Source organism: Phoenix dactylifera, chromosome 12 (genome assembly GCF_051530095.1).
Source record: "Phoenix dactylifera cultivar Ajwa chromosome 12, Ajwa_hap1_PhDact_Kaust_v1.1, whole genome shotgun sequence".
Classification (NCBI taxonomy): domain Eukaryota; kingdom Viridiplantae; phylum Streptophyta; class Magnoliopsida; order Arecales; family Arecaceae; genus Phoenix; species Phoenix dactylifera.
The window spans coordinates 3,721,835-3,742,584 of record NC_143201.1 but is presented as its reverse complement, the minus strand read 5'-3'; the positions used below and the strand labels follow the sequence as shown (position 1 = coordinate 3,742,584).

The 20,750-nt window shown below is 41.5% G+C and overlaps 2 protein-coding genes and 1 long non-coding RNA gene across 3 annotated transcripts; 2 read left to right on the top strand and 1 right to left on the bottom strand.

Annotated features, from left to right (window-relative positions):
• Positions 1–728: 728 nt before the first annotated feature.
• On the top strand, positions 729–6,886 carry LOC149751511 (protein FAR-RED IMPAIRED RESPONSE 1-like). Its single transcript, XM_089926743.1, has 6 exons — positions 729–1,108; positions 1,445–1,522; positions 1,608–2,779; positions 2,852–3,579; positions 3,861–4,334; positions 4,437–6,886. Exons 1-4 carry the CDS (start codon positions 1,064–1,066, stop codon positions 3,279–3,281), a joined length of 1,725 nt encoding a protein of 574 aa, XP_089782869.1. The 5' UTR covers positions 729–1,063; the 3' UTR covers positions 3,282–3,579; positions 3,861–4,334; positions 4,437–6,886.
• A 1,736-nt stretch (positions 6,887–8,622) lies between these two features.
• On the top strand, positions 8,623–16,391 carry LOC103719398 (uncharacterized). Its single transcript, XM_008808616.6, has 5 exons — positions 8,623–9,196; positions 11,005–11,217; positions 11,524–11,672; positions 11,810–11,878; positions 12,858–16,391. The coding sequence occupies exons 1-5, from the start codon at positions 9,002–9,004 to the stop codon at positions 15,124–15,126; spliced, it is 2,895 nt and encodes a 964-aa protein (XP_008806838.4). The 5' UTR covers positions 8,623–9,001; the 3' UTR covers positions 15,127–16,391.
• A 2,542-nt stretch (positions 16,392–18,933) lies between these two features.
• On the bottom strand, positions 18,934–19,937 carry LOC149751510 (uncharacterized). Its single transcript, XR_016398115.1, has 2 exons — positions 19,733–19,937; positions 18,934–19,045 (listed from the first exon to the last, which is right to left on the bottom strand). It is a non-coding gene; the product is annotated as an uncharacterized LOC149751510 (long non-coding RNA).
• Between the last annotated feature and the right edge of the window lie 813 nt (positions 19,938–20,750).

Below are 20,750 nucleotides of genomic sequence, written 5' to 3'. Positions count from 1 at the left end.
CATACGAAAGAATGATTCTCCTTCGCATGGAATCACTACTAGATCACCTACTAAACAGATTTTAAAGGGCTCCAAACTTCATCATTCATCCATCGGCATAAATTTCAAAGTGGACAGCTCATGATCCAACGATAATTTGTCCTAAATAAGTACATGATAAAAAGCTAAATATATAATTAGTATAAAAATAAAACAAGAAAACTTACCAATAATGACCTACATCATAACAGGATCGGATTGTATTATTCATACGAAAGAATAATTCTCCTTTCCATGAAATCATTATTCAATTCCTTACTAAACAAATTTTAAAGCGCTCCAAACTTCATCATTCATCCATCGACATAAATTTCAAAGCGGATAGCTAATGATCCAACAATGCATGTGTAGAAAGATCAACTATTCTTTTGCACAAAAGATACAACCCTGTCTCCACCACATCATAGTTCAAAAATGGCAAGAAGTATTGGATGTAAAACATACTAATAAAGACTTTCAAGCATAGAAGACTTCAAACAGGTCCATAAGTTAGTAGCTGAACTCATGAGGCATGTTTTGGTTCTTAAAATAGCCCAGGGGTCCTAACACCTGACCATGAGAGATTTTATTGACTCTCTAATTGAAAGATATTTGTTTTAAAAGTTCAACAGTGGCAAATGATATCAATACTTATAAAATAGAAGAATCTGATGCGTGCTCCTGCCATCAATAATTAATTGGTGATGGGACAACCTGGAATCCAGGACAGGGGTATTTAAGTAATTTGGATAAAGAACGTACCGCGGAACAAGTAGCCACGTGGAGGGTAGTTCTAAATACACCCCCCCGATTGCTCAGGACACCCCCCAAAAACCAAAAAAAAAATACCCAAACTAACCTTTAGTGTAATTACCATATTGCCCTTGAAATTTTCTCAGTACACCCCCTTCCTCCTCCTCCGTCTCCTCCTCCGTTTCGTTTTGAAAAGGAAAAAAAAAACCACCCCTCAAACCCCCCTTAAACCCCTCGATCCATTTACATCGTTTAGGCGATCTTTGAAGGAGATTTAAGCCCCATTCGAAGCATGGACAAGCAACTAGTGATTTGGGACGAAGAATCGGCCGCAAAGGTACGTGTTCCACCTTGTTTCGAAAGTTTTTTTTTTCACGGTTCGTGCTCCGTTCGGCACTGGATCGCCGAACAAAAGGCTTCTGTTCGGCTGCATAGTGCCGAACAGAAGCCTTCTGTTCGGCAACGCTCTACCGAACAGAAGGCTTCTGTTCGGCTGCACAGTGCCGAACATAAGGCTTCTGTCCGGCACACTGAAGCCGAACAGAAGGCTTCTGTTCGGCACTCTGCAGCCGAACAGAAGCCTTCTCGTGCCAAATCGCGTGCCGTGCTGAATTTTGTGCCGAACAGATCCTCTGATTCATTAATTCTTGGTGATAAATTATTTTATATGTAGGGCTATGCTACAACCGAATCGAGTATAATTGGATCAGAATTTGTACTGGATTACACAAGCGAATTTACAACTTACGAGGTATTATAATATATTGTGCAATTTTGTATTAGTTTAGCGAGCTATTTTTACAACTGTGTACTTACATAAATTGTTTAATGTATAGATCTTCAAGAGTAGAGAGGACTTGTGTAATTGGTGTCGTGAAGCTGGGAGGCGAAATGGTTTTGTTGTTGTAATCAAATCATCCGATGCAGGTACCATTTCTAAGAAACCCAGAATTACGTTAGGTTGTGAGAGGGGTGGGACGTACCGAACCACAAAAGAAAAGCGAATAAAGACTGCCTGTGGGACAAAGAAGTGTGGATGCCCTTTTGCATTAAGAGGAAAGAAATTGGATACTGCGGATGATTGGATATTACTGGTCGTATGTGGAGTGCACAATCATCCCGCTGCAGAGAATCTGGAGGGGCACTCATATGCAGGGAGATTATCTGAGCAGGAGACGGAATTGTTAGTGGATATGTCGAAGAGTTTGGTTCGTCCAAAGGACATATTATCCACATTGAAGGAAAGAGATGCCCTCAATGTTACGACTATCAAGACTATCTACAATGTACGTCAACGGTTTAAGGTTGCAGAGAAAGCCGGGAGGTCTGAAATGCAACATCTATTAGGTAAATTATCAGAGGCTAAATATATTGAGTGGCATAGGAATTGTACTAATACGGATGTTGTGCATGACTTATTTTGGGCACACCCTGGCAGCATTGATTTGTTCCGTGCATTTCCCCGTGTGTTGATAATGGATTGCACGTACAAGACGAATAGGTATCGTCTTCCGCTCTTAGAGATTGTGGGGGTGACATCTACTGACATGACATTTTCAGTTGCTTTTGTATACTTAAATTCTGAGGGGGAAGAAAGCTATACTTGGGCATTAGAGAGATTGCGCAGTGTCATAGCTGATGATGTTTTGCCTGAGTTGATTGTTACAGATAGAGACTTGGCTTTGATGAATGCAATTCATAGAGTATTTCCTACTGCTAGACATTTATTATGTAGATGGCATATTAGTAGGAATGTTTTGGCCAAGTGCAAAAAATTTTTCGAATTGAAGGAGAAATGGGATAAATTTATTATGAGTTGGAATGTACTAGTGCTGTCCTCCACGGAAGACGAGTATAATGATCGCTGGAGTGCACTGCAGAGAGAGTTCGGTACCTATCCAGATGCACTACAGTATGTGTCAGATACTTGGCTGAGCAAATACAAGGAAAGATTTGTTGCGGCGTGGACTGATACATGCAGGCACTACGGAAATGTGACGACAAATAGGTATCACAAATAAAGACTCATTTAATTTTAATTTGCCTCAATTCTTATATCTAACTTTCATTTGTTTACTAGGGTCGAGAGTGCACATGCAAAGCTCAAAAAGCAGCTTGGATCAAGCCAAGGAAGTTTCGAGTCATCTTGGACTAGAATACATGGATTGATTGAGTTGCAGCACAGCTCCGTTAAAGCCTCATTGGAGAAGAGTTTATTGGTAGTGCAGCACAACTTCAAGCCAGCTGAATTCAAAGAGTTGCGAGGTTTCATATCTATAAGTGCGTTAAATCATGTCCTCGCCCAATCGAAACGAGCCAATTCAGTTGGATTTGATGATTCAAATTGTGGGTGCGCTATTCGACGCACACATGGTATACCATGTGCTCACCAGATTGCGCGGTACAGGGTGGAAGGTCGGCCCATTCCTCTCGACTGCATAGATCCTCATTGGAGGAAACTTGATATTCTGCCTACCCCCCCCCGTGCAGCCAATTCAGTTGAGTTGTGATGCAGAGTTAGATTTGATTGCGCTACGATTCAAGAAGTTAGATGGGGCTTCTCAATTGCAGATGATCAAGAAGTTACGAGAGATTGCAAGTCCAGATAGTACACCTCTTTTAGAGCCTGCAAAACGGAAGACCGGTTCACGTGGGCGCGCTTCACTGAAGGTTGATACGTCTACTCGACGTGACCCGTCTGCGTTTGAGTTGGTTCTATCTGGACAGGATAGTTATTCACCTGGTGTTGAGAAAGTTACCATCCGCAATCCATCTACTCAGATTCAAAAGAGACGGCCCAAGCAAAAGGTAAGTACCAAATATTTATTTCCTTACAATAGGTATCACAACGTCTACGGGACGGTCCGTGCCGTGCCGGTATGTCATGTGCCGATACGGGACATGTCGGGACGTGCCGTGCCGAGATGTGCCGATACGGGACATGTCGGGACGTGCCGTGCCGAGATGTGCCGATACGGGATGTGCCGTGCCGAGATGTGCCGATACGGGATGTGCCGTGCCGAGATGTGCCGATACGGGACATATTCTGCCATTGTTACATATTTTCTATCATTTGATATTATTTGCAGGTTTTTCGTACTAGAGCCCAGTCACATACGCCCATTATCTATATTGATGCTATTCCTTCTGCCTTGAGACCATACATCCAGCATATCAAGGATGTAAAAGCTGATGGGAATTGCGGATTTAGGGCAATAGCTGACTTACTGGGATTTGGAGAAGATGACTGGGTGCGTGTTAGGAAGGATTTATTGCAAGAGTTGCAATGTCATTCAGACCACTATCGCACATTATATGGTGTGGAAGGGACGATTGCTGAGATCACTCATGCATTATCATATTATGATGATTGTCCACCATATGACAGATGGATGACTATGCCGGACATGGGTCATCTTATAGCATCCTGCTATAATGTTGTCCTATACCATCTCTCGTTGCAACAATGTCTGACCTTCCTACCTCTCCGTTCTGTGCCAGTACCTCTTCTATCCCGCAAAGATATCGCTATCGGATTCGTAAATGGAAATCATTTTGTTGAGGTACTACGTTCACAACACTTGCGAATATTTAATTTTGCTTATTTAATTTTGCTTATTTATAATTTTGTAGCTATTAATATTTTCTTATTTCTAATTTTGAAGGTGTTCTTGTTGCCGGGACATCCCGTTCCGCCAGTAGCGACCAACTGGCGAAAATATCATCTTCCTTGTGCTACCGGATGGGAAAATTCATATGAAGCACGGATTCAACAGTTCAAAGAGAGCATCTCACCTAATGTTATAATTAGCGAGACAGTAGAGTTAGATTGATTATTTATATATGTACAATTTTTGAAAGTTGTAAATTTTTTTGGCCTCTTAGAGTCATGTACTGTGAAACTCCATCATCAATATAAATCAAAAAATATCTGTCTTCGCATTGTTAGATTGATTGTTATGTGCACTGTTATATTTGTGTAAAATAGAACGGGCCAGGCTTTACAAAGATTACACGTAAATGTACCAAAAATATATATTTTTCATTAATATCAAAGGCTTTACAAAGATTACAAAGGCTCCATCATCAATCCCTATGACGCCATCGTCGACGCGTGTACTGCTGTACGTCCGAATGAGAGGGTCCTGGATCCGAATGAGAGGGTGCTGTACTCGGGCCAGGCTCATCACCCAGAAGTACCTGATGCATCTGAGAAATAGCATCATATAGGTGCCCGGCACCTAGTGACGTAGCCTCTGAGGGACCCATCCGTACAATGTCGGTACTGATACCGAGTGCAGCTGCATTACGCCGCCGGTGCATGTCAGCATCATCATGACCTCCCCTAGCTCCAGAATGAGTACTCGAGCGCAGATGAGGAGGCTGAACTGCAACGTGCGTGATACGGAGATACCACTCCATGTATCCCGGTACGCTGTCTGATGGCCGGGTAACTGGGTGGCTCCTGCTCGCCTGGCTCAGCACGTGGTCCTCCCACCGCTCCCAAAGCTGATCCATATAGGAGTAATGTATCCGGTACGAGCCTGCTGTGGAACCTCTGTTGGCTCGCGTAGGGGCTAGTGGCGCTCGAGGGATGGTCTGAATACGACCAAACTGTCTAAGAACCCTTTCTGGATGATAGGGTTCTACGATATCAAGGCACTTGATGGAGCCACTAAAAAATGCGACGGGTATATATGGGCGATCTCCCCGAAGCCGATGATGGGGATCCCAAATAACCTGTAAAACAAAAGGTCCATTTCAGTTTAATACTATATCGCATATTAAAAGTACTGACAAACACAAGCAATTGGTAATATGATACGTACCTCATCGATGCTCAAAAGGTCCAATGACTCACGTAGAACCACTAAATGGTCCATCGTGGTACGGGATGGAGTACCGGGCATCCAGCGGTGCACGCGGGGACTGGCATCAGTATACTCGAGCGACGGGTGAGGACTGAGTGCTGGAAAATGCTCATAAATCCATGCCTGCAGAAGCGTCATATAACCACTGATCTGTCTCACTGATGACCTCGACGCAATCCCCAACTGCCGATACAAATATGCTAAGGCAGCTGTACCCCAGGCATATGTGCTCACCCTATCCAGATCCCGCAGTAAACACAGATACGCTATAGGCACCCTGGTCCCACTCTTATCAGCAAAGAGTGTGCAGCCTAACAAAAATAACAAATAGGCTCGTGCTGCACACTCTATCCTCTGCTGCCTGTCTCTATCAGATACAGAGTGAAACTGAGTCCTCAGCCACTCCATCCTCACAGACTGACCGCGCGATGACAGTACCTCCTGACGCGCGTCTCCAGCTGACACCCCCAACAACTCCACAAGTAGCTCCTCAGCATCCCGATCACTCATCCTCTCAGGAGAAACTGATACTGAGGAACCTGCGACAGGAATCCCTAAAATGGCGGATACATCATCCAACGTGATAGTGATCTCGCCAAATGGTATATGGAAGGTGTTCGTCTCGGGCTGCCATCTCTCTACGAAGCCCGAAATCAGAATCTTATCGATGAATCGATAAGAGCACTGTACTAACTCTACGAGGCCCGACTGCCTCAATAGTGCTCTGAACCTGGTATTTGGTTGGTTTGAAGACCACCACTTCCATTCACCAACCTTGGCAGTATGGTTCATGCACTTTAGTGGAGCTCGTTCCTGTAATATAAATGTATAATTACTACTACTTTATAAAACATCAATAAACAAAATATAATGCTATAACAAATAAACAATACCTGTTGCCTCCAGATGGAAGCTGCTATATGCGTCCTGAAACTGATCAGGACGGACTCATCCTCTGGACCTCCTGGACATGGTCCAACGGACTCATCGTCTTCGCCCCTAGCGGGCATATCATCATGCTCTGACTCAGGAGAGTCCGATGGCATATGAGCAGGCTCGGGAGAAGCAATCCTAGCACGACGTCTCCTAGCTGACGCCGTAGGTCTAACTCTGGCGGGACGGGGATCCATGTCTGAAAATATAGAAATTCAATGTTAGGCTATATCAAAGAAAATAATTCAATTGCATACATAAATGTTCGGCACAAAATTCAGCACGGCACGCGATTTGGCACCAGAAGCCTTCTGTTCGGCTGCACAGTGCCGAACAGAAGGCTTCTGTTCGGCTGCACAGAGCCGAACAGAAGGCTTCTGTTCGGCTGCTCAGAGCCGGACAGAACCATTCTGTTCGGCACTGTGCAGCCGAACAGAAGGCTTCTGTTCGGCTGCTCAGAGCCGGACAGAACCATTCTGTTCGGCACTGTGCAGCCGAACAGAAGGCTTCTGTTCGGCACCGTGCAGCCGAACAGAAGGCTTCTGTTCGGTTGAGTGTTGCCGAACAGAGGGCTTCTGTTCGGCACTGTTCAATCCGAACAGAAGGGTTCTGTTCGGCGATCCAGTGCCGAACGGAGCACTGGAGGCGGGGGGGCGGGGAGCTACCTCGACGTGGTCGTGGAGGCGCCGGCGAGGTGCTCGTTGCTCGGGAGATGGCCGGGGAGGTGGTTCCGGGAGAATGCCGGCGACGAGAGGGAGAAGGGGAGAATGCCGGCGACGAGAGGGAGAAGGGGGAACGGGGGGGTTTTGGGCGAGGGAGAAGGGGGAGACGGAGGGGGTTTGGCCGCCGGCGAGGTGCTTGAGGTGCTTGAGGCGAAGTTTTTTGGGCGGAAGGGAGAAGCCGGCTGGAGTGGAGTTTTGGAGGGGAAGAGCGGGGTTTTGGGGGGGGGGGGTTTGGGGGGTGTAGAGAGCAATTTAGGTGAGGGGGTGGGGAGGGTGAAGGGTAATTTAGGATTTTTTAATTTTTTAGGGGTGTCCTTAGCAAATGGGGGGGTGTAGAGAGTATTTAATTTTTTTTTAATTTTTGGGGGGTGTCCTCCTCGCAAATCGAGGCCATTATTGTAATTTCATTATTTCCAGACGGACACGTGTCAAACCGTTTACGAAATTATTCCGTACTGTTTTCGTTCACGGCCACGGGAGAAACGAGCTCTATCATAAATACTTATAATTAAACAAAGATGCACAATAAAAGAAGCTCAAAGAAAAACCGAAAGCTTCTTCAGGTCCTCCACGTGTCATATACCAGCATTTATCTGTCCTCCAGTCTCGTCAAGAGGTTCTTTTTCAACGTCTAAAACAAGTAGCCGAATCTAATGATGTAAAATTTATGATGTCAGCGAGCTGATACCAGCCGCGTGATCCCAGCTGGATACCACGTCACTGTCGGACGCTGGCAGGTCGAATCGCAACCGTCCATCTAGCAAACTTCTTCCCCGGACGATCCAGATAGGATAAATCCTGGCCGTCTGATGTGTGGAACACTCACTTGATCTTCGTTAATTTGCTCTGTGTTGTTCCCTGGTCTTATTAGCTGTAATCTTGAACAGATTAAGGTACCAGAAGGACCATCAAACGGCTGTAAAGCGCCCAAAAATTGCAAGTAATGATGGGACCTTGGCCCACCATTGCACTCGTGATCATCCTTCTGGTCAAAAATCTTTTCTTCGGGGTGTATTCCACACGATATATCCAAAAAGGTTCGACGGAACAGACGGTTGCTGATGAGTGATGGTAGACCACCGTCCGCTCCCCCACCCTCTCAAACGGTATACTCCTACGCTTGATATGCGTGCATACAAATTTCTATGCAAAACTATAATCGACCATCCGTGGATCTCGCACGGGAACCCCAGACGGCTGATCGAGTATCCGCATATAAAATATTATGGTCACCATCGCAATGGAACTTCAAGACCCCCTAACGGCTACTTACCTATTTCTATCGGCTCGTCGCTCTTTTTCCCCTCCTCTCTTCCTCTCTTAGAAAACATCCAACTCCTTTTGTACTCCGAGCTGGTTTTCGGCCGAGCACACGTGGTTCTCCGGCTGGGAAGAAAGGGCCCGGGAGGTTGTTTCCGGGGATTGGAGGTGATTTTCCGGCGAGCCTGGTTGTGGGCTCGCATCCAAGAAGATAATTTTCCATCCAACAGAAGCAGCTTTTCCTTTAAGAAAAGAGAGGGGTTTCAAGAAAAATACATCAGAAGGAAGTGCACTTCCGATACTTACTACTTTCTTGGCCACAGAACGGGGAGAGTCTAGAATTTTTCAGCAAGAGAAGGTGGTTTTCTTGCCACCGGAAGTGGTTTTACAGCAAGCAATTTGAAGGTGTTTGAGGCATTCGGAAGGGGTTTTCCGGTGGAGAGAATGTGGAGTGGAGGAGAGAAGTTTCCGGCGGGAGGGTCCCAGAAGATGGCAGCGTTGGAATCGTCTCCTTGCACTCCGGCTAAGGCGGCGACGTCGACCATCCATAAACATCCAAGCGACGGCACACCTTCAAAGCATGTACAGCCTAAGTTGCCGGCTGGAGATTCTCCGTACGTGCGAGCGAAGCATGTCCAGGCAAGAACTCTGTTCTTTCTGGTTTTCTTTAGCGCCTACTCCGTGATTTTTTTGTCACATTTAGATAATCTGTGATGTTAACCTCTTAAAGCGTTTGCTTGCTCTATATGGGTTATAGATTTATTTGGAGTTTTATGCCTTGTATATATGCTTTCTTGTGGATTTTGGAGTTCTTGTAGTTGTTTTCTTTCTCTGTTTCTTGATATCTTGATGAAGTATCTGTTTCTTTCTTCTTCCTGCTCCTGTTTTTAATCTTTTTGCTGGCCCCAATGGATGGTGACTTTGACTTTGTCATAGTTTGCATTCATGCGAGTGATTACAAGGAACTTCGTTTCATTTAGAGGGATTTTCTTTTCTTTCATTCATTTTGAGGCCTTTATTTGGTTTCTTGAACCATATGGTGCATTTTTTGTCACCTGAGTTGATTTAGTTACTAAATAGATTTTCATGCGTTAATTCTTGTTGATCAAATTGGCATTCTTTTTCTTATTTGAAGAAAGAATTATTCAAGGTAGGACTAATCGTGGTTCGGGTATCAAGAGTTACAAAACCTTAATTCAGAATAAATCTTTTTCCCTCTTTTTATTTGATTGTCTGGGACATGGTCTATGTGATTCTTTAAGTATTTTTTTTTCCTTTTCACATTTGATTTTGTGGATCAGCTAATGCCTACACATGAAAAAATACCAGGCGTATTTGGTCCTTCATTGACAAAATGAGCAATACTTGACATATCTTTCCCCTAAAATAATGTCAGACACTCGCAAATATATGTATCCATTTGATTGAGCGCCTTGAATTGAGCACCTTGATTTGAGCATAGATTTTATGGCGCTTGATATTGCTCTACTAGCTAGGTCTTTCTTACAACTGTTTGTTTCCATGAAATGGTGAATTAGATTTTTCACTCATGGCCCTTCTCTTTCAATGTCCTAATAATTTCCTTCCTCTACTAGATGGTGCTCTTCTCTGAATTCTGCACTAAATTTTTGTAATTTTTCTAGTTTCGCTAGCAATCAGAAGAAAAAAAAATGCTAGTTGGATCCCTTCTGCATCCAAGCTCCGTTTTTTACTATCTATTTTTCTGGTTTGTTAGTTTACTTTGCGATCAGCATCTTTTTCAATGTTCTTGGTGAATCTTCTTTGTTTGTATGACTACCTGGAGTTTCCTTGATATCATGGTACTTTACTGTTTCTTTGTTATTGGGCAAATAAATGTTGGTTGCAAGATTACAATAGATATAATGACTATGAGCAAAAAGAATATTGTGTACTTAAATTTCACTTATTTAAACTAATGATCACTGGTGGTACTCATCTAATATGGATGATCATTAGTCAAGATGGCAGTCACTACAATCTAGTGTAGGTTGTATTGCTTGAAAGTTCCTATATGGTTTTACTTTGTTATCAAGACCTCGCTTAGATATCCTTTAGCTTAGCTGATTTTGAATACGCTGCAGATATTATGCTCTCACTAGTTAATTAAAAATATTGCAAGTCCATTTCTGGGGTATAGAAAATAGAAACTTAGACTAATCATACAGCATTCTTCTTCTTAAGAGTCTTTAACTTCTTTACTGATCATCTTTTTATCTTTCAATAGAAGATCTATATAATATGATTCTTAATTCTCTTGAAGGCCACCTCATTCAAGAAGCAGCTTCCTTGAGTTATTTTGCTTTAGTTTTTAAGCTTGTCCATCCCCTATTAACCTTCTTTCAGGAATTTTATCAAATTATTTCCTAATGTAGCCATTTTCTGGATAAACAACAGTAATAATTATTGCTATAATGTGGTCTTTGCAGTTAGTAGAAAAGGATCCAAACAAGGCGATTCCACTGTTCTGGGCTGCTATAAACAGTGGAGACCGAGTTGACAGTGCATTGAAAGACATGGCTGTTGTAATGAAACAACTGAATCGAGCTGAAGAGGCCATTGAGGCAATAAAATCTTTCCGCTATTTATGCTCTATGCAAGCACAGGAGCCTCTTGATAATGTTCTTCTTGACCTATACAAGGTTAGAGGTTGATACACTCTGAGTATCTCTGCTATTACTTTCTGAGCATTGTTGTGTTGCTAAGAATCAACAGCAATAATCTAGTTATATAGCATCACTCCTAATTCTTAAAATTTTAATTTTCTACAAGGTTCTGAAACTTCTTTAGGTCAGTTCCAGTTTTGGATATCTTTATTAGTTTTTGCTATGGTCTGTTAATAAATATTCAATTGCAAATACTTTGGTTCCCTGAACTTTGACATACCTGGCAAGTACACCTTAAGTGCCTATGGTTTTCTAAATACAAATCTTAACATCTGTTAACAGAAATGTGGTAGGATAGATGATCAAATTGAAATGCTGAACTTCAAGCTGAAGATGATTGATGATGGGCTAGCATTCGGCGGGAGGACAACAAAATTGGCAAGATCTCAAGGAAAAAAGATTCATGTTTCCCTTGTGCAGGAAAAATCCAGGTAGCTAGATTTTTATAGTTACTCCGCTTCTCCCTAGGTCTCTAACCTGTAATACTAACACATCTCCCCATTTTTACTCTAAATAGATTAAACAGTCTCGTCGTTTCTAAATGGTGGTTTTTTGGATCCAAATGCAGGTTGCTAGGGAATCTTGCTTGGGCTTACATGAAATTAGATAGCTACATGGAAGCAGAATCACTTTACCGGTATGCTTCTGACATACAATTGTTATTTTGTGTAAAATGAATTGATGTTTCGATAAAGGTTAATGGTGATCAATTGGATATGATATATGCATGTATGTAAGTTCCTCATAGAAAAATGCTCTAGTATTCATCGTTCAAAATATGAAGTTTGTAGCTATTTTATAACAATGAAGTAGGGAAACAACCACTAGCTTACATTTATTTTTATAAGAAGGGACTTTATCTGTAACAACCCAGGACCTCACCCAACATAGCCAGCTGGACGGTATTTTTTGGGCTCGTTGATCCTGTATAAGTACCGAAGACCTACCCAGCGAATAATTGATGTGGGACTAAACATACGCCCGCACGGATCCTCACATACTCCCCTTATTCAAGCCCTAACGTCCTTGTCAGACTAAGGGTTCAAATTTAATCACAAACACCACGATCGGCCTGTGGTCAGCCCCAATGAATCCGTATTGCAGTATCTCCTAATCCACATAGGTTATGAGTCAAGTCCGCTCTGATACCATTTGTAACAACCCAGGACCTCACCTAAAATGGCTAGCCGGAAGGTATTATTTGGGTTCCTTGATCCTGTATAAGTATCCAAGATCTACCCTTTAATGAATAACCGATGTGGGACTAAACACACGTCCGCACGAGTCCTCACATTATTAATCTTTTCACCAAAAAACATTGAAGGTATAGAAGAATATAAGAATAACAAAAGTGTAGACTTGTTGGCTTTCAGCTTGGTACAGCAGAAGAAGCTTACAAAACTGTAGGATTGGTTTTTATTAAGAATCCCCTCATCAGGAAGTCTTAAGTTTCTAATACTCAGATACTTTGACTAAGTGGCAAAAAAAAAGGAGCCATGATTTTGACTCAGTGCCTTGTCAAACTAGGTTTCTATTATTATGAGAAATCTATGATGAGATATCAACTTCTAAAAAAAACCAACAACTGATATCTAATCATTTACCATGGAGTGCAGGCAAGCACTGGCAATAGAACCAGATCATAACAAGCAGTGCAATTTATCTATCTGCTTGATGAAGACAGGAAGGATAGCAGAAGCCAAATCCCTACTACAAGACCTCAAAGAGCCATCTAGAGAAGTGCCATTCACCAACAGCAGTAATGAATCCTACCTTAAATCCTTCGAACGGGCTTCTGAGATGCTTGCGACACTTGAGTCGCAATCGGAACTCCATGCGAAGTTTGAAGGACTGCAACTTGAGGGGCATAATATAACTGCCACAGCTTCAAATCCTGCAAATGACAGAAAGAGTGAAGATTTCAATGACAAGAACTTGTTGAATGGGCTTTCTTCACCTTCATCAGTTAGGAAATGGCAGAGAGAACCTGTCGGTCAGGGAGTTCCCTCACTACGTTCCTGCAGTTGGAAATCTCCAAATTTTGTCACTCCTTCATCGGAGACAAGAAAGGGAAGGTGGGTCAAATGGCCAGGTTACGAAGAAGCATCTGCTGATATTTGCAAGCAAGGATGGAAATCCTCTTGTAACAAAGCATTGTTTTCACCAGCATCTGTGGATGGAAGCCCAAAATTGGAGCCCGAAGAATCATTGACCATTTCGAAAATGGTAGTCGATGAAGAGCATTCTGTAACATCCATCAAGAACCATGCTACAGCATTTGAGAAACCTTTAACAGTTCTTGAAACAAAGAAGTATCCAATTGAAGATAACAGTCCAAAGCCGGAGTTAACAAGAGAACCACCAACTCATATTGGAATTTTGCAACCCAAAGCACTAAAAGGACCGAGTAATGATGCTTTATCAGCTATGGCTGGTGCGAATATGATCCCAAGATCTGAAAACCTGGTCATGGGAAGCAGGAGACAACTGGCAGATGCCGTCAAAGAGGAAGCTGATTGTCAAAGATGGAAGAAAGAACAATCTCATAGCTCAGATAATATATCAGCTACTGGCAGTAAAAACCTGAATCCACCAGCAAAAGATTGTTTGTTTACAAATGGAGAAAGAAGAACAAAGGCAAACCATGTGATGGATAAGTGTACAATTACATCTGATACTTTGGTTCCCAAACCACTGGTTCAGCCACTTACAGCCAATGGAAACATATCAGCAAATGCATCAAGCAAGGAAAGTGGTAGCAGCATGAAAGCTTCAGAAAATAAGAATCAGGAGTCACAAAGCTATGAAAAAGGCAGTCAGAGATGCAATGACATTGGTGAAGAAAAAGTTTTCTCTGGGATTATGAAAATGGGACATCCTCAGAACCTTGATTTGGATAATAATTCAGCATTGATAACTGAAAGCATGAAACCTGCTGAAGAAGATCCCTGTATCTTCACTAGTGGCAGAAAGCACTTTGGAGAGCCTGCAGCGCAGGGCTGCAGTGCTGATGTTCATATTCTAGAGCCAGAGATACCAATCCAATCACCCAACCAAGTAAGTTTTGGCAGCTTTCAGATTCGAGGATCTGATGTGTCCACATATACTGGGAGACAGATAGAAACCCTTGAGGAGAAGTTTCCCCAAGGAGTTTCAAAGAATGACAACTCACTGAATTCTGACAATGCTTCAGCCCCCATCGACAAAATTCCAAAGTTTAGAGGTGACAATCCACATTCATATGGTGGTAACAGAACATGGGCTGACATGGTAGAAGAAGAAAAAGAAGAAAACTTGGCCAATGAGAACTTAAGCATGGATACAGTAGCTGATCATGCAATTGGAAGCTGTGAAAATTCATCTGAAGGACATTTTAAGACACCTCCAGCCTCAAACAGCAGAAAATCTTGGGCTGACATGGTAGAGGAAGAAGAATACTTGGCTAATGAGATTCTAAATCATAGTGCTGCGATTGGTAGCCACAGCAGAAGCGTTAAACAAGCATCCACGGAGCAACCAGCATGCAAAGGATTCCCAGATGAAAATGTGAACTTTATCAATATTGTCAGATCCACTCCTCGCCAGCAGAACCATGCTGCAAGGTTCTGCCAAAAGCTTAGTATGGTGGATATGAAGGAAGGGTTAGAAAGTGGGAGCAAAACACCAAGAAAGAATTCGTTAGCTCGGCGATCTCTCTCATTTGATCAGCAGCCAATGTGGGATCTTTCTAAGGATTGCTTCCTAGAGGCTGGCCTCCAGGATTCTCTTCATATGGTGGCCATGGGAAGCTGGTCTAATTGTGAAATGAATTTGAAGCGAGCTAAGCGGCACAACAGACTTCGAGTTTTCCAGGAAATTACACTTGACAACAATGCAAGAGATTGAACATAGGTGGAATCAAATTCATTAGCAACAAGGGATTTGGTGACTTTGTATGTTCTGTCTTCACTATTGTTTCCTAAGTTTTTTCTTCTTTGATGCATGAACTGTGATACTTGAAGAACCTCCATTTTCTAATTCTTTATTTTACTCAATTGTGATTAGCTTGAATTTGAAACAATTTTAAATTATCTTTGTTTAGATATTGTCTACTAGCTGACTATGTTAATTTCTTTATTTGGAAATTTTCTAAATATTATTTATTTGAATATTTTCTACTCCCCATAATTATTTGACCATGGTGGGATATTTTCAATAGTTACCAATTTTTCTTCTTTTTTTTGGGAATTCTGTACACGCTATGATTAACTTGAATTTGAAATAATTCAAATTTGATTTATTTGAATTTCTTTGCCCGTTTACTATATTAATTTTCTTCATTTGTGAATTTTATTTTTTTTATTTGCATATTTTCTACTCATCATAATCATATGAAAACCATGGGATGTTTATATATAATAATTTCTATAGTTTTAACTATGGTGGGACATTTTCTGTATTTTAGGATATGATGGGATTTTTTTTTATTTTAGGAAGAGAAAGGGTAAAAAAAATGATAGATGGAATCTGGGACAAATATTTTCAGAATTCAGCACTCGTATTTTCATATAGTAGAGAATACGTATAACTGTAACGAGTTCCAGACGATGAAAGCTCTTGTTTGTGGGATTCACTTCTCATTCAATTGTTGGAATTCAAAGTGTATTCTGAAAGTTAATTGTAAGTTATTTCATTTTTATATATAGGTATGTCTTTTATTCTGGTTCTTCTATAGATGAAACATCCAAGAGAGTCAATGACATGCAGTAGCACTAATAATAACTTGGCAAACTAATAACTAGTTCTCAAAAATTATAAATTAATTATACCTTCTCCAATGGGGCTTCCTCTGATTCCAATATGCTTAGATTTTTTTTTTTGTTTTGAGTAACACAAATGTATCTCTTAAGGGGTGTGACAGGATCTTTTTGGTTTGAGTTGGCTACTTTGCAGCAAGGTGCAGCAGAGGTCATGAAGAGAGGCCGGAGAGAGGTGCTAATGAATTGGAAAACATCACAAAGATCTCATGGGAGGGTTAGTTACCATGCTTACCACAAGTAAAGCATGAATTGTCTTCACTATTTTCCTTGACATCCACAAAATGAAGCACTACTGATAGTCCTTCTATTCTCTGTATTTAATATATCTAATTAGAAGCATTGTTGATTTATTTCGAGATCAAATGAAAACTGATGGAGGATGTTGATATTAGGTTAAGTATCATTCACAGAATTCAAAGATCCTAAATCAGTTTTTATTTTTATTTCTATTAAAATGATGAGTTTGTGATTGACTGGATTTTTGATTTGTGGAATAGTTGCTCAATTGCATAGCTGAACATGATGGGGACGGACTTCATCATTATCATAGTAAAATCATTTACACTAAGAGCATGATTGATCAATGCATCCATAATTTATACTCAAAAGATATGTTACATCATGATATCGACTATATCTACCTTATGATCCAGTCTAGAATCACAACATTATCAACTTCGAAGCTCACCTAAAAACTTGCTTTGGCATGCATGTTTCCTGACTATTCAATGTATAGCCTCTTCGCTCCTCTGTTAATTATTCGGGGTCATCCTTTTGCTTTCAAATTAATTTGAGATTCTTTCTACAACTAGCTATGATTCTAATTTCATGCAGCTGTGTCGACTGATGGACTGGCATTCTTGAGCCATTGGCTCCTTATAAGACTACAGGAGGGTCTCTTCTATTTCGGCCTAATTCAGTGTCAAAAAATTTTCAGAAACACAAACTACAAACACTATATGCAAATATAGGTTTTCAGGTGCACTTTGGATACTTTTGAGAAAACTATCTGGCCTTCGACAGGCCAATGCCTACAATTATTTTTTGCCTACAGTCTCCAACATGCCACGACACACGGGTGGATCTTAGAAACATATAGCATCGTATATGACCTCATTATACATATTACCTTCTGTCGATGACAACTTGAGTAGATTGTTACACTTGTGCTTGAGAAAAGACCAACCTATGAGAATTTCTATATTTCCTCGAGGAAGTGAAGAACCCAATTAGCCTTGTTGATGAAAAATTTTATGGCAGCCCCAGATTTTCTCGATCCATCAGTCGTTCAAACTCTCGCTAGTCCTCTATTTTGGAAAGGGGAGATGGATGTAGATGGGAAGAAACATCTTGCCAATCTTAGGAAGGAGTCCTTTCGACTTTGTCTCTAAGAAACACAAAAGAAGAATGGTTAGTATAGAGAGTCATGATGGAATCTTTAAATCAACAAATGATGAATGAGTTGCTGATTATCATGTCTAATGGATCAGAAGCAATAAACCATTTGGACCTTACAACACTTCAATTATATACTTGAATTGTAGTGGGCATTATGGAATAAGAAGCATATCTTATGATTTTGGAATTGGAATATGTGTCAAAAATTATTTGAAATCCTTTGAGAAACTGTTGAAATTTAGGTTCCTTGTGTTTATTTATTTTGTTTCATTTATTTAATCAAACTTTCTCACTCTCTTTTTTGTAAGCGTTTGCAGGCTTGTACTAGTTACACCATTATGCTAAAGATAAAGATTAACTTTCTCTGCTATTCCTACTACAACACTAAAAATTCCACATAAGTAATTTGAATGTAAATTTCAAGTTAATGATTAAATTGAGAGAAAATTGAAAATATATTGCGAGCTCACTAAAGATACAATACATGTTTCGCTGCTCTTCTATCAGAATCTATAGATAAATTGAAGTATGCAATATCCTGCTCTTTTTTTGTTCTCTTTAATGAAGCTGGTGGAACTATTCTCCTCTTTTTATTGAAAGAGGAACAAGAAATAAAAGCATGCTATACAACACAACCAGCTTCCAAACCTCTTGATGATCCAGGACAGTGTGAGCTTTTAGATCAATATATTCTGTGAGGTTCCATCTAAATGTGTGTTTAATCCTATATCAGCTATATACTGAGTAGATCTTGGATGTTTATTGAAAGCCAAGGAATCGAAGTAATATCTTCCGACTAATCTTTTTGAGGGAAGTCTCGAGTTTTTATAAATGGTATTAACGTGGACTAGAGGAAAGTTTACAACCATTTGGATTAACCATGGGTTGATTGTAATGTTTGTAATTAGATATATGATATTTAAAATTGGATTTGAATATGATACCAAAACTTAAATGAGTTAAGTATGTGAGGATTTGTTCAAGCATGTAGTTAGTTCCACATCAGCTATAGACTAAATAGAATTTGAGTACTCTTTTATGTTTAAAAAATCCAAATAATATCTTCAGCTAGCTTTTTAGGTAAGGTTTTGGATTGTTACATCAATGTGTGCAAAGCATAATTTTTGATCTTTTGATCATGTCTATCTTACATGGTTCACAATAATCCCATATCGGAAAGACTCGTTCCAGAGCCTGAGCATATGAGGCGAGTGTCTCCAAATCTTGCAGACGCGTTTTGGGAGGAAAACAAAGCCGGGGAGGGGTGAAGCCGTGAAGGACACTTGCGTGAAGCCTCAGAACCGAACAATATCTGGCAGAAGAGCCCCGTGTTCCCCCCCATGTGGCTCCCACGTGGGTACTGGGTGCCTGTCACGCCCCGAACCCGGGGCCCGAGGCGCGAGCAGACGCCGCGCACCTACAGGGCGGACCCCGCAGGCACGCAAGGCAGATACATCAGATCAACTATCAATAACTAATTAAAAATAACTTCCAGTTTTCAAATCAAATGTCCATATATACATAAGTCAAAAGAGAAAGTCAATATCCACTAGCTAAATACATCATGATCACTCCATCCCGTAATCCCCATATTCATATATCATCACCTATAAAAATGTAAAAGTAGGAGTGAGCTAACAGCTCAGTAGGCAACATAATGCAGTAAAGTCATCATATAACATGTCGTCATGCATATAAAAAGCAACTAAACTCATGAATCCAAAAATCCACACGATAATCCGTAAACCCGATCCGAGACTCAAAATAACTTAACCGCATGACTACGGCCACATCACCCAGTGGCATGGTTACACCGAAGTGCCAATACAACTCTCCGAAGAGCCGCTCCACTGAGCCAACGCACCACTGTGCCGCACCCCCTGGTGCCAAACTCACGCTCCACTGAAACGCTCCGAAGAGCAAAATGCACCCCTGTGCCGCCACTATTCTATCACCGGTGGTCGCGGTGTCGGAACTAGTTCCTCAGTACAAGTCGACAGGGCCAACGTATCATCCCATTGGCGGGGCCTAGACTATAGTCACGCGGATTTTAAAAATCAACAAATCAACTTTCCAACTCAAGTCATGAACAAACTCCCAATAGTACAGTACATAACAGTTCATGAAATTAAATATTAATTTCTAATTCTAACACATAATGCTCATAATAATTTAATAGTTTATGAAATTAAATGCTTAATACTAATTCTAACAATAATGCCAATAATAAATCATAACATCAACATATGCAATGTACATGTTAAAATTCTACTTTAAAGCAATAGGTCACCAACCTGGGCTCGCTTAAAAATTTCTGCCACAGATATCACGAACCCCTGATTAAAACACAAACTTTAATTATTTAATTAACTAAGAAATATAATTTAAACTATTTCTAATCCCTTAAACCCTTAAGTTCATAGATCCAAGAATGGGCCCCTAAGATCAGACATAGACCCTAAGAACAGGTAAACCAAAACCCCAAAATCAGAACCCTTTAAACCCACAGCCAATTGTGGCCCAAAACAGATTGGGCCCAATTGAACCAAACCAGATTACAGGTTCAGATCAGATCTCAGGCCCAAACCAAACTAGCCCACAGATCCAATCGGATTCAACTCAAACTCAATCCATCCTACTGATCACTGGTTCAATCAGACCATAACAAAACCCATTCATTCAACTCGGATCAAACCTCATTCACGGCATAGATGAAACCGGTTCACAGTTTGAACCCGGTCCAAGTGTGGTTCACAATTCAGGCACGGAATCCGATGCAAGGGGAAACACCCAAAGTTCATTTGTGTCTGGTTTGAGACAACAACAGGGCACGGAAAACGATGCAAGGAAAGCACCCAGCCGGAAGAAGAAGAAGAAGAAGAAGAAGAAGAAAAAGAAGAGGAAGAAGAAGGAGAAGAAGAAGAAGAAAGGAAGAAGGGGGGGGGGGGGTGGCTGGTGGTTCCGGTCGGCCCTCGGCGGTCGACCGTGGCCCTCGGCAGCGGCGCTCGGCCAGCCGCCGTCGGCCATCCCACCTTCACAGGCGGCGCCGGACGGGAAGAAGAAGAGAAGAAGGAGAAGAAGAAAGGGAGGAAAGAGAGGGACCGGGGCTAGGAAGCCCGGCCCCCGTTCGCCCACCTCCGGCCGAACCCGTTTCGGCCGGATTTGACCCCGGCCGGCCACCGTCGGCTGGCCAACTTCATAAAAAAAAATCTTCAAAAATAGGGGAAGGTAAACCGGTTGATATCCCTCATTTCTCCCCTTAAATCCATAAAAAGTGATGACAAAAAAATATCTTCCTCACCTCCGGTCGTC

Excerpts from the sequence above, each read along its gene's own strand:
- LOC149751511 (XM_089926743.1), top strand. The coding sequence starts at position 1,064 with ATGGACAAGCAACTAGTGATTTGGGACGAAGAATCGGCCGCAAAG. Across the intron at positions 1,109-1,444 it reads ACGAAGAATCGGCCGCAAAG|GGCTATGCTACAACCGAATC; the intron begins GTACGTGTTCCA and ends TTTTATATGTAG. Across the intron at positions 1,523-1,607 it reads GCGAATTTACAACTTACGAG|ATCTTCAAGAGTAGAGAGGA; the intron begins GTATTATAATAT and ends TTTAATGTATAG.
- LOC103719398 (XM_008808616.6), top strand. The coding sequence starts at position 9,002 with ATGTGGAGTGGAGGAGAGAAGTTTCCGGCGGGAGGGTCCCAGAAGATG. Across the intron at positions 11,673-11,809 it reads CTTGTGCAGGAAAAATCCAG|GTTGCTAGGGAATCTTGCTT; the intron begins GTAGCTAGATTT and ends ATCCAAATGCAG. Across the intron at positions 11,879-12,857 it reads GAAGCAGAATCACTTTACCG|GCAAGCACTGGCAATAGAAC; the intron begins GTATGCTTCTGA and ends CATGGAGTGCAG.